Below are 13,843 nucleotides of genomic sequence, written 5' to 3' on the forward strand. Positions count from 1 at the left end.
CTGCCCGTACAGCAGGTCCACGGGAACTGTGCTATTGTGCGGCCGCTTCGATTTTCGCATTATTATAGATACGCCGCCCTTCCCACATAACCCCTCATCTGCTGCATAATCTGCACATTTTAACAACAACAAAAATGTGTTTTTACCTCAAACAGTTCAATTGTTACTAAAATCGCAGAGGCGCGTGTTGCTGCGCAGTGGAAAACCTTTTTTTCCAGAGGTTCACCCGCCACCTTTCTGCTTTTGCTCTATTTCGGTTTTAAACTGGCTCTAAACAGCGTTAGCAAGTGTAAAAAGTAAAAACAGTAATGATGTAATTCTGTAAAAAAAAATATGTGCGGCATTACATCACATAATTTGCTTTTTCTTGCTGCATAATTTTCTCAACACTGCCCCGTTGTTTGGTCCTCTCCTGCTGCATAATCACAACGGCCCTGCTATATGTATATCCTAAAGCACCCCCGCACACTCTCCTGCGTCCCATCTGACCAGACACGCAACGTGCAGACAACTTTTTGTTTGTTTTATTGGGGCCTCTTCACTGGTAAGGTGCAGCTCGAGGCCTATGACGCAGTGAGCGCGGGACCTAGGCAGGGCACTGCACGGAGCCCATGTGCAGTGACTCACTAACAAAACAAAAAAAGGACTGGTTGAATGCTTGAATTATTGTCAGGCACTGGTAAATACTCTTGGCTGCATTCCTGCTACATTTGTGTTCATTCTCCCTCTGCAGAGAGGAGCCATTCTTATGCAAATCAGCCCTGGCCCTGCTCCAATGGCAGCCTCCAGGCCCGGGCTAGCAGGGGTCGCCTGTGGCTAAGACTGATCCAAGCTTCCACTCACACTGAGTATGAGGGAAACTGGCGGCGAACGGGCCATTTGGCGAGCTGCGGGTTACAGTGTATGCTTTGGAGAGCTTGGCACCTCTTGTGCTGTTTTTTGGGGTGGGGCATTGGCATCGAATTCTTATGGAAGCTTCTTGACACGTGGGGGGGGCGTTTTTACAAGACCCTTGCGCCACTCTTACGTCACTTTTCCCATGTTAAAAATGACGCAAAAGTGGCGCAAGAGGCTTGTGAATCTGCCCCTCGGTGTTTGTGAAGCTCCTTGTCCGGGGGTGCTTTGAGGGACCCCTGGGCTAGTAGTGTTTTGGGGGCCCCTCGTCACGTGGTGTCTGTGAAGCTCCTTGTCCGGGGGTGCTTTGAGGGGCCCCTGGGCTAGTAGTGTTTTGGGGGCCCCTTGACACGTGGTGTTTGTGAAGCTCCTTGTCCGGGGGTGCTTTGAGGGGCCCCTGGGCTAGTAGTGTTTTGGGGGCCCCTCGTCACGTGGTGTGAGTGAAGCTCCTTGTCCGGGGGTGCTTTGAGGGGCCCCTGGGCTAGTAGTGTTTTGGGGGCCCCTCGTCACGTGGTGTCTGTGAAGCTCCTTGTCCGGGGGTGCTTTGAGGGGCCCCTGGGCTAGTAGTGTTTTGGGGGCCCCTTGACACGTGGTGTTTCTGGAGCCCCCCTGTCAACGAGTGCTTAGAAGCGCTGCGATGCATCGGGGGTGCGAGGAAGGCGATCCGTACAGGGTGTTCTCGGAGTGGTTTTGGGGGGCTGCGCGGCGTGGGGTGCTCGGAGCTCACGCCTGGCACACGCCGTGTGAGGACGGCTCGGCGCGGCGCCTCAGCCCACGCTGCCCCGGGTGTCGGGAAGCTGCCTCGCGGAGGGGTTCGCTCCAGCAGCGATGCCTCGTGTATGTATGGGGGCGGCGGAGGGGGGTGCCAATGTCACAGGAGGAATGCTTGGCACACGGTGTTGGGGTCACGAGGTACGCGGAGTTTTGGGGCGCTATTGGGCGCGTGTCCTGATTTGGCACCAGATGTTTTGGGGAGCTCTGCAGCACTGCGTTTTGGGGGGCCCTTGCAAAGGGGGTGTTTGTGGGGCCACGTGATGCCTGAGTGATATCTCCACGCCTGTGCGGCTGCAGAGGGGGCGCGGCACCCCATTATTGCATGCCCAGCTGTCAGCCTCTGACACGGGGCATGGCTGCCTGTCTCCCCATTAAGGGCTCCGGGGTGTGCACGTGTGATTGGCAGGGGGTGGAGGGGGTAGGTGGCAGGGCTGGGGGGGGAGGGACTGCAGAGTGAATGAGCGCACGCCGGATGAATGGAGCTCTGCACGGGGTGAATGAAGGGAGGGGGCGCAGGGGGGCACTCTAGTCAAACCACGAGCGGAGAGGTGGCGCTCGTGCACCGCGCCGGGGACGCGCCGTCGGGCGCGCGCATATCCCTGCCTCTCTCCCTCATCTGAGCCTCCCCTCAAGGTGTTTTTTGCACAGCTGAAGATGGCGACAGATTGAAAGAAGTGGGTGGGAGGAAAAGGCGGGAGGAGGAGGTGAAAAGAAGAGAGAGAGAGAGGGAGAGCGAGAAGGCGAGAGAGCCCAGATGGGAGGGCATGGGAAAGAAGAGACGCCGAGCCAGCACGAGACAGCGCCCCAGAAGAGCAACAGGAAACAGTGAGGCTGGGGTGCACATAGAGGGGGTCTCTCCGAGGCCAGACAGGTGCCAGGCGCGGCGCCGATGGAGTGGCCCTGGGGGCCTCTGTGAGTGCCGGGAGATGCTGAGGACCAGGGGATGCTGCTGCTGCTGAGACTGCCTGGCAGAGGCTGAGAGGAGCACCGGACGCCGCCAGGGGGCAGAGCAGCCCCGAGTGTTGCTGATGAGGAGGACCAGGGGAGGCTGAGGCTGGCTGCGGGGACCTGTGGACTGCTCCGGGGAAGAGGGGGCCTCTCCGCCAGGACCTGTGGCGCGCGGGAAGAGGGGGCATCCCGGCGGCACAGAGGGCACCAGGCACAGAGCCAGGGGTGCCCACAGCCCCCCCCCCCCCCCCCCCCCCATCCAGGAGATGCGCAGGGTCTCTCCGCCGCCGATATCCAGAGGGGGAGGAGCCAGCGGCGCAGCGCACAGACTCGGGCTTCTGAGGGAAAACACGAGGGCTCGGAGACGGCGAACCGTGAGGGGCTGAGGGCACCGCAGGCTGCAGCAGGTGAGCGGCGAAGGAGCGCCGCGAGGGGCGGCTGAGGCACCCAGGATGCGCACGCGACCATGAGCCTGGCTGGCTGAGGCCTGGTGCGTAAAGGGCCACCACACACAAGGTTTGGGCCCTCAGTGAGGGCCGGCAGCTGTTGAGGGGCGCTTCTCCTCAGAGCAGGCATCGTGCAAGGATTGGGCACCGAGGTGGCGCTGGCCAAGCTTCGAGGCGGCCGCTATTGCAAGAAGAGGGACCCGGGGTACCTCACGGATGCACCGAGGACACCGGGGCTTTTGCACCAGGGATTGCGGGTGCAGCGGCGACTGCAGGCCGGAGAGGGGCGCTGGAGCCCGCCACGAGAGCCAGGAGCGGCTGAGGGCCACAGCTGACCCCAGGGGGGATGGTGACCCCCGGAGCTGCCTCGGGATGACCCCTACGGCACCTGCCTGGAGCTAAGGGCTGCTCGGTGGGTGAGGTGGCAGGTTGGTTCTTGCAGTACTGCTGCGCCCCCCCCCCCCCCCTCACCAGGTGGGTGAGTGTCCTCGCCCTGATGATTCCACGGTGGCTGTCCCTCGGGGTGGGCACCCTCGCGCCTTCTGCTGCTGCCACCACCCAGGTGCCAGCCCCTGGTACCCGGCCATGAATGGATGCTAGGCTCCCGAGAGCGGGACACGCCGGGCGCTGGTGGAGTGGGGAGGGCCTCTGTCCCCTGGACACTTCCAGCCCTCCCCGCCATGATGCCCCCCACCAGGCCAGGTAGGTGACATCGTGGAGAAGGAGGGCGCTGCGGCCGGGGGGGAGGGACGGCCCACGCGTTCACCCACCAGGACTAAAAAAAAAAAACATAAGGTGGTGGCGGCGGGGACAGGAGAAGGGCCCCACCAGAGACCGCCCGCTGCCTGCACCCCCTAAAATATGATCAGTGGTACTTGGATGTTTCCAAGGGAAGATGAGGCTGCCTTGAGAATCTGCCGAGACCCCCGAGAGAGCGCAGCGCCCCGCAGCGGCCCCGAGCGGGCGCAGAGATGGCGCCTGTCCCCGGCCTGCCTGCTCTTCCTCGCCGCCCTGCTCTCTGACCGCCTCTGGCTCTGCACCGGGGCCAGGCAACGCGAGGCCCCCCTGGGCACAGGGACCCCCTCCAACCGGAACTCTCTCTGCGACCCCCTGCTGCTGGGCAACCTGAGCAGGCCCGGTGCTGCTGCACCGCACGCACTGCCCTGCCCGGGGGCCCCCCTGGACTCAGCTTGCACCAAATTGTACTCCCTGCAGCGGCTGTGGGAGGCGCTCTCGCCCCCCTCCGCGCCCACCTCGTCCGTCTTCTCCTTCTCCTCCAAGAGGAACTTTTTGAAGGCCTACTTCCGCAACTTCAGCCTGCCCTTCTGCGACTCGTACAGCATGGCGGACATCCTGCTGGGGATGGCCGCCCCCGAGAGCCTGGACTGCGGCCTGGACAGCCTCATGCGGGACTTCGCCGCGGCCGCCGCCTCGCTCTCCTCCTCCCCCGCCGGGCCCATGGAGGGCGAGGTGTGCGGCGGCTGCGTCCGCGCCTACCAGCGGCTGGACCAACACGCTCAGGAAAAGTTTGAGGAGTTCGACGCGGTGCTGGACAAGTACCTGCAGTCCCAGGAGTACTCGGTGCGGTCCTGCGTGGGAGACTGCAAGGTAAGGGGCCCCCGGGGCCTGCGCGCGCGCCTGGGGGGCCAGGGCGGGGGCTGGGGCCCTTGCAGCAGGTGGCGGTGTGCACGTGGACGCTGCTGTTTTGTAACTTGTCTTACTAGAAACGTCATTGTGGTCATGAGGGCCGCGCACCGACGTGTGCAGGCTGAGGCCCAGTTGGCACAGGGCTTTATGAGTGTGTGATGTCAAACCTCGGTACCCATAAACGCCTACGTCACTGGGCCCTGAAAGGACATAGGAACGGTCAGAAAAAATGCCAGGAGGGAACAGTGCTTTCTATTCGCAGGGATCGATGAATGATTCCTGAATATTCCAGTTGTTTTCCATTTCCTTTTTAGGTGTTTTGGAGTCAATTTTACCAAGGGATTTAACAGTGCACGAATGAGTACTACTGGAGTATCACAGGAGTATCACAGGAGTACCACAGGGGTATCACAGGAGTACCACAGGGGTGTAATTCACATACATTTGTTAGAGAGGTGTCCAAGCCTAGAATGTATGCGTTCATGTCTAGAAACTATGTGTCATGTACCCATGTAGAGCACCTCTGTGCTCATGCTAAACACCTATGTGCCCAAGCCCGGAACCTGAGGGTCTTTTATCCCTGTAAAGAACCTCTGTGCTCTTCCTAAGCATCTATGCATCCAAAACCAGAACCTATGTCTCATGTATCCGTGTAGAGTAGCTGTGTGCTCATGCTAAGCACCTATGCATCCTAGCCCAGAACCTATGTGTCATGTATCTGTGTAGAGTATGTGTGTGCTGATGCTAAGCATCGATTTATAAACTTTTATTCGGTTATAAATCACGTAACCACAAAAAGTACACAAATATAATATTACAATACACATATAAAAAATCAATGTATGTTACATTAAAAACAGTAAACATAAAAACCATAATTATAAATGATTCATATAAATGGTGCAAAATACTTCAAAGATTACAACGAATTTTAAGACGTGACTTTAAGAAGCAAGCTATGCATTTAGCATTATGTTGAGAATCCAGAAACTGCAAGGCTAAGTAAGCAGGCCGACAAGTTCTTAGTCCCATTTTCCGAAGCAAAGGAATGATCCAGCGCCTGCGAGGTATATCATAGTATCTGCAAAACAGAATGACATGGATTGTTGATTGTATTGATATACCGTCGCAAGGGCATTTCATAAGGGTGTGCTACCAGTCCTTTGCTGTTGGAAAAGTGACTAGGCGAAAAAAGGAATCAAAACGAAACCTAGTCAGAACATACTTTTCATGATTTTTTAGATAATAAGACAAATAAGGCTGGATTCCAAAAACAGTCTGGACAGACAGAATCTGTACATTTGAAGTGTTCATAATTTCTTGTGTAAGACGCAAATCTCTCAGGTGGCTTAAGCACAGTTTTTTTTAGATCTTTCCTGTTGATATCAGCCAATGAGCAAGGGTCTGAGAAATAGGATGTACGATTCAAGTCATTAAGGAAGTTAGAGACGTAGGAAAGCCAGGGGATTTTATTTTAGTTTGCCAAAGACAGGCAGTCAGTTATCAGAGAACGGGTAAGATGGCATTGCTCTTTAGTCCAAATACGGTGCCATAACAGGATCGGCTGGCCTTTGATGTTATCTGTCAGGTAGTCTATACCCAGCTCGACATGGCATCCGTACGATGGGGCACTTTGTGGTAAGGCCAAAAGATATTTTAAGAACCCACTCTGGACCATTTGGAGAATAGCAGTAGCAGTATACCCCCATACCCCTGCTCCATAGGTTGCTACGCTGTGACATTTGGCATGGTACATTTTTAGCAGCTCTCCTGGGGCTGGTTTGCCCAGTTTCCTAGAAAAGGAAACTAGGGCGGAGGTTGCTCTTTGGAAGAGTAGCTTTTTACTTAACATGGCTTGTTTCCATGAAAGTTTGTCGTCAACTAAAATTCCTAAATAGGGATATTCTCTGGTACATTCCAACCTGTCTTGGTCTATAAAAACTGACTTGGGTTTTTTCGCCTTGGGGCCGAGATGCATGACAAAAGTTTTATTTTTGTTGACTTTTAAGCCTAAAGATAGCATGAAGTAGCAGTACTTATTTAGCTGTTTTTGTTGCTGGTTTAATGTTCTGGCTAGAATCACAGAGTCATCCGCGTATAACAGAGCGGGAATGGGGCGGTGATTAATAGTTGGGAGGTCCTGGCAGGAGTACCACATGAGTAGCACAGGAGACCCTCATGGGAACAGTCCAGCCCGAACTGCCAAGCCATGTCTTCCTTGGACCGGAATCAAGCATCCTAGGACCGGTTTCTGTCTATCAGCCGTCTTCTGTCAGGTTAGCTTGACTCCAGTGGCGTGGAGAGCATGGAACTCACGTCTGAGCATACCCGTCCCACTCGGGGTGACAAATGCAAATACAACGGTTGATCATCCCCTTTTGTATCGCTTTGTTTGCCCTAAGTTGGCAGGGTATGCTCCGATGTGAGGCCCTTGCTCCCTTGGCCACTGGATTCAAGATAGCCTGGCTGATGAGGATTATGAATCATGAATCCGAAACCGGTCCCAGGATGCTTGATTCCGGTCCAAGGAAGACATGGCTTGGCAGTTCGGGCTGGACTGTTCCCATGAGGCACAGGGTCAAGGCTGATTTGCATATGGCCATGTCAGAATTGGGGTGGTGTGGTGAGCAAAAAAACGATGGATTTAGGCCCAGATCTCTGTACTGGGGTGAATGTATGACATTGTTCTGCATTCTGTCCATCAACTGTTGTTTTTGCATGTATCCATGTAGAGCACATGTGTGCTCATGCTGAGCAATGTGTCCAAGCCCGGAACCTATGTATCATGTATCCATGTAGAGCACGTTGGTGCTCATGCTAGTCACCTATGTACCCATGCATCCAAGCCCAGAACCTATGTGTCTTGTATCCGTTTAGACCACCTGTGTGCTGATACTAAGCACCTATGTGCCCATGGATCCAAGCCCAGAACCTATGTGTCATGTAATCGTGTAGACTACCTGTGTGCAAAAGTTAAGCACCTATGTATCCATGCCGGAACCTTTTTGTCAAGTATCCTTATATTGCACATGTGTGCTCATGCTAAGCACCTATGTATCCATGGCAGAACCTATGTGTAGTGTATCCATGTGGCGCACCTGTGTGCTCTTGCTAAGCACCTATGTGCCCATGCGTCCAAACCCCTAAGCTGTGTGTCATGTATCTGTGTAGAGCACCCGTGTGCTTATGCTAAGCACCTCACCTATGCTTCCCTGCATCCGAGCCGGGAACCTGTGTATCCTGTATTCATGAAGAGCACCTGTGTGCTGATGCTCAGCATCTATGTGTCCATGGGTCCAAACCTGCTACCTATGAGAATACCCATTCCTTAATGTGGAAGGCATCACTTAATATATCTACGGTGTGCGCATGCGTGATGCAATCAGTGGCGTCCTATAGAAGTCATGTGTGATGTCCTGGGTGAGTGCGAGGGCACTGCTTTTGGGGCGTCAGGTCTTGACAGCTCTCACAACCTTAGGTTTTTATAGATGTTGTATTGTAACTTTAATGCAAATTTTTCCTAACACACTTCATTGAAGGCCATGCGTTTCACAATGACATAGAATGGTAAACAATACAAATACAGGCTACAGCTTTGGCTGTAAGTCATGTTTCATGTGTGTTGTAGACACAGTGCGCGGCCTTCATTATGTTACGTTTACAATATAACAAACATAGGCTACACCATGACTTTGTCCTGCGGTCCATACATGTGTGTTGCAGACACAGTCCAGGGACTGCAGCTCTACACAGTATGTCATACAATATACCATGTGTATTGGATACACAGTGCAGGGCCTACCGTACGTAACATTTACATTATAACAACCACCGACTACATCTTGGCTCTGTGTCATATTTCACACGTGTGTTGCACACGCAGTGCAAGACCTGCTGCTCTGCTCAGTATGTAGTACCTACAATATAACAAACACAGACTACTGTCTTGGTCTGTGTGTTGTGTTTCACACATGTGTGTTGCACACTCACGGCCATGCCTGCAGCTCCACACCGCATGTAGTACTTCTATAATAGCTCACATGGACTATTGTCCTGTGCTGTGTGTCATGTTTCGTATATTTGTGTGACCTGTGCAGTGCACGGCCTGCAGCCCTAAGCAGTTTATACTGCTTATAATGTAACACATACAGGTTACAGGCTTCGGCTGTGTGTCATGCTTCATACATGTGTATGACAGATACAGTGCACGGCCTGCAGCCCTAAGCAGTTTATACTGCTTATAATGTAACAAACACAGGTTAAAGGCTTTGACTGTTTCATGCTTTATACATGTATGTAACAGGTACAGTCCACGACCTGCAGCTCTGCACTGTTTATGCCGCTTAGAATATAACAAACATAGGTGACAGGTTTTTTATGTCTGTCATGCTTCATACATGTGTGTGACAGATACAGGGCACAGCCAGTAGCTCTGTGCAGTGTACACCACTTGTAATGTATCAAACACAGGTTTCAGGCTTCAGCTGTGTCATACTTCATACATGTATTTGACATATACAGCGCACGGCCAGCAGCCCCATGCAGTTTATACCACTTACAATGTAACAAACACAGGTTACAAGCTTTGGCTGTGTGTCATGCAGCATACATGTGTGTGACAGATACATTTCATGGTCTACAGCTCTGCCCAGAGTATACCGCTTACAAAAAACACAGATTACAGGCTTTGGCTGTGTGTTGTGCTTCAGACATGTGTGCGACAGATACAGTGCATGCCAAGCGGAAATATAACTAACACAGGTTGCAGGCTTCGGCTGTGTGTCATGTTCCTTACATGCATGTAGCAGAGAGTGCACAGCCTGCGGCTCTGCACAGTGTATGCTGCTTACAAAACAGCAAACACAAATTACAGGCTTCAGCTGTGTGACATGTTTCATACATGTGTGTGGCAGACAGTGCATGGTCTTCAGCTCCACATAGTATGTAATACAATGTAGCAAACACATGCTGCAGCTTGCAACTGTGCATCACGCTTTACACACACGTGTTGCAGAGACTGCAGCTCCACACAGTATGTACCAATGGGATATAAAGGCTACAGCCTCTGCCTCTTTGTAGTATTTTATACATGTACGTGGCAGACACGTGTGCACGTGTACGGTGCAGCAGATGAAGTCTGATACTTTTTTGCACCCTGAGGCGCTCTCATTGTTTTTCTACATTTTCTGCGTTTTTTTTTGTAATCAACATATCAAGTGTCTTTTTGTGCACAGGTATTTGACGTGTTCTCACTTAGCACACATTTGGAGAGGTTCATGACATTTGTCATGATGAACAAAGTGAAGTTAACCTGCACACCTATTCACATTTATAGAGAAGTTAATTAAGCAAAGTTGTGTAAATAAACACAACATTTATTTCAAAGGGTGCAACCTTGGAAATCCCTGACTATCCCCTGTCAGGTCAAAAATAATATCAAGAAGTTCAAACACAATGTGTTTAAAGACCAAGGTGCACTGTTCACATTAGCCCTATAAGGTGCTTTAAATGTATCTAATAATTTTCGAAATTTCTTAAACATCAGTTGTGAAACATTCAGTCAATTATTATATACAAATACATCAAATGTAATCAACAGAAAAATTGATTCCAAAAGGTTACCCACAAATTTCACCATTTGTAAGTGAATATATATAGTAATGCTTATAATCTATATCTGTGAGCAATACCCAACAAGAATGGAATCAACAAGCTGTTTCTGATTTGAATCTCTAAACTTTATCAAAAATAGAAAGAAACATGTTCTTCATGGAATTCTCAATCTTCCAAGTAGTTCTTTAAGGTTGTATAGATGTGTCCACAAATTACCAATGCATTTCGGTGTAAAACACCTTCGTCAGGGGAACACTGTAAAAAGTATATCATTCAAGTTGCTACTTGCATAATAAATCACATACAGAAATATATTCAATTATAACTGTCACATGCATCATGCAGAAATCTATATACATTGCATTTCAAAGCATCATATCTGAACAAGACTCGTCTTTTCACCTCTTCCACCAGCATTAATTTGAATGAAGAAATTAAGCACAAAAGGTATGAACAGCAAAATCAAAACAATGTAATTGTGCTCGTAACCAGAGTGTCATTGCCATAGTTTGAGAAGGTGCCTGTGCAACATGGGTTGTTGTTGTCATGATGAGCCATGTTGGCAAATCCTAAGGCGCTGCAGTAAACCCAGGGCCCATCCTTTGTTACATGCTGTATTTGGTAAGTTTGAGTGATGCACATGTACAAGCAGTGACCACAGTCAGGAGCATGCAGCTGCAGACCGTGCTTCATGCCTGTGCTTAACATACTCACGCAGACACACACACATAGCCGCAGACACACAGAGAAGCTCACACATACAAACACATAAGTGTCCACACACGTACCCACAGAAACAGAGAGAAATACACACTCACACACATACCGCTACGCACCAAGACACATACACACAAACACACATAACCACAGACACACACACAAACACACATACCCACAGACACACACACAAACACACATACCCACAGACATGCACACAAATAAACATACATATAGACAAACATACACAAACACATGTGCACACATACACACATGACCCCAGACACACACAGAAACACACACACTGTAGGAAACTGGGTTACTGGTTGAGCTACTCAAGCAGCAAAGATAATTTTCATCAGGGTGAAGCACATGCAAACTCCAAATTAATCTGTGCTGAACCCTCTGGTAGCTTGGCACAAAAACAGTCAGGCTTAACTTAGAGGCAATGTGTAAAGTATTTATGCACCACTTCAAACCGTAATAAAGTGATAACACAACACAAGAAAAACCCTACACCAATTTAGAAAAATAGAGCAACATTTTATACATTATTTGATACCAAATTGACAAAAATCCAATCAGTAGAACCGGAGATATGCAATTTAAAATAATTCAGTAGAAATAGCGCGTAAAAACGCAATGCGCCAATTGTGGTTATCTGGTAGTGCAGTAACCGGGACAAAGTCACAAGTTCAGGCTGACTGCAGTGGAGCATGAGCCGGGGGGCTTAAATCCTGGTTGTGGAGCGTTGCGTGATCCTGTGTCGAGGATGTGTTGCTCAGCAGAGGTTACGAAGAAGTTGAGACTTACATGTAAATGAAATGTGCCAATTGGGTGTAAGCCCGCTTTGCCATGTTTAAAGGAGAGAACACACACACTTTAGTACTCATTAGCAGTAGTAAAGTGTAGAGTCTTAGAGCTAACAAAACAAGTTACAGTAAAAACAGGAGGAGTAAGGCAGAATGTTTGGTGGAAGCCCAACCTAAGGCTGGCAGGTCTAACACACACAAAGAAGCACACATGCTCAACAACACACACGCCTGACACAAATACATATAACCAGATACACACACACACCCACAGAACCCCCATAGACAAACAAATGCCCACCCACTCCCACACAAAAAATACACATACCCACATACAAACACATCCATACACACCCGAAAACACACATACAAAACATCATACACAAAACACACACATGCATACAGAAACACCCACACAAACACCCACACCAACAAGCACACACATACACATACCCACAGACACATTCATAAAAGCACACATACCCACACACCAAAATTCATATGGTTAGAGATTCATGCAATACACACATACCCATTGAGATACAAACACATTCCCACAAACACTCGCACGTGCATATACACACACAACCACACACACACAAACACACCGACAGACACACATACACACAGAAACACACACACAAATACATATCCCTATGTACACACACAACTACACATCCCCACAGACACACACAAACACACATACCCATAGAGACTGAGTCACACCCAAAGAAAAACACACATGCACACACACACAAATGCCCCCACACAGACACATAATATGATATAAATCCAGCGCTGTTAACTGCTGACAGTGTATTGTGTACTATGTGTCCCACTTAGATGTCCCAAAGGCATTTTTGGTTGTGATAGTGTTCTGTACTTTGACAGCACCTCCTGTCACCAAGCACTGGCTGCACCATTCAGCTTTTTCATAACAATTCTTTTGTTTCAGTAGTATTGCCTAGCCCCTTTGCTTCAAAGCAAGTCAAACTTGCACACATCCACATTATTTTCATTGCATTTCATGTGTTTTGTAATGATGTACTGTGGCAGTGCATGACTGTGCTTCCCCAGTCAACATGTCAGCAGTTTGCAGCTGCTGTCTGTGTTTAGTACACCCAAGTAGTGCATGCCCTTTTTGTGTTTCAGCGCTGTAAACACGGCATGCCTTTTGTGTATGTTTTGTGTTTTAGTGCTATAAACACGGTATGCCTTCTGTGCCTGTGTGTGTCTGTGTATGTGTGTGTGTGTGTGTATATGTGTGTGTGTGTATATATGTGTGTGTGTGTCTTTGGGGTATTCAGTGAACATTCTGGGGTCCACCAAACGCAGCCCTCAGACACTGGGCGAGCACCATATTTCACGCATGTGTCTTGTGCACACTGTGATTTGTATCACTCAGGCACAGGCAATGTGTCTCGCTGCTTTTGGCAATTTGTGCATATTTGAAACATTCAGATTTCAGCCGCAGACCATGTTTTATGCATGCATGTGTTACACAGAATGCACAGCCTGTGGTCACTCACCAGGTGTTCTGCTCACACACATGTATGTCCACAGTTTTTGGAACTTGTGTTCGATAAATACACTTCATTCATAAGTTCCATGGGCCAGATTCACAGAACTTACTTAAGACAAAATCCTAAACCATTTTGGTATTCACAGAAGGCACTTACTCATTTTGGTATTCAAAGAAGTTAGGAGTCCTAACTTTAAGACTCCTAAACGCCTTCTGTGAATACTGTAAGTCTTAAAGTTAGGATTTTTCTCAGTTTAGGAGCCCTAAAGTTAGGAGTCCTAACTTTACTACTACGAAACTGAGAAAAATCCTAACTTTAAGACTTTCGGTATTCACAGAAGGCATTTAGGAGTCTTAAAGTTAGGACTCCTAAATTCTGTGAATACCGAAATGAGTAAGTGCCTTCTGTGAATACCAAAATGAGTAGGTGCCTTCTGTGAATACCAAAATGGTACTAAGTTTAGAATTTT

General features: G+C 49.6%; 1 protein-coding gene across 1 annotated transcript in view; it reads left to right on the forward strand.

Moving 5' to 3' along the window:
• The first annotated feature begins 3,923 nt into the window (after positions 1 to 3,923).
• NALF2 (NALCN channel auxiliary factor 2) overlaps positions 3,924 to 13,843 on the forward strand; it is a 693,718-nt gene continuing 683,798 nt past the window's right edge. The window contains exon 1 of the mRNA XM_078640152.1: positions 3,924 to 4,670. Coding sequence (XP_078496278.1) covers positions 3,924 to 4,670 — 747 coding nt within the window. The remainder of the gene's footprint in view (positions 4,671 to 13,843) is intronic.

The sequence above is a fragment of the Lissotriton helveticus genome, chromosome 4_2, assembly GCF_964261635.1.
Source record: "Lissotriton helveticus chromosome 4_2, aLisHel1.1, whole genome shotgun sequence".
Classification (NCBI taxonomy): Eukaryota; Metazoa; Chordata; class Amphibia; order Caudata; family Salamandridae; genus Lissotriton; species Lissotriton helveticus.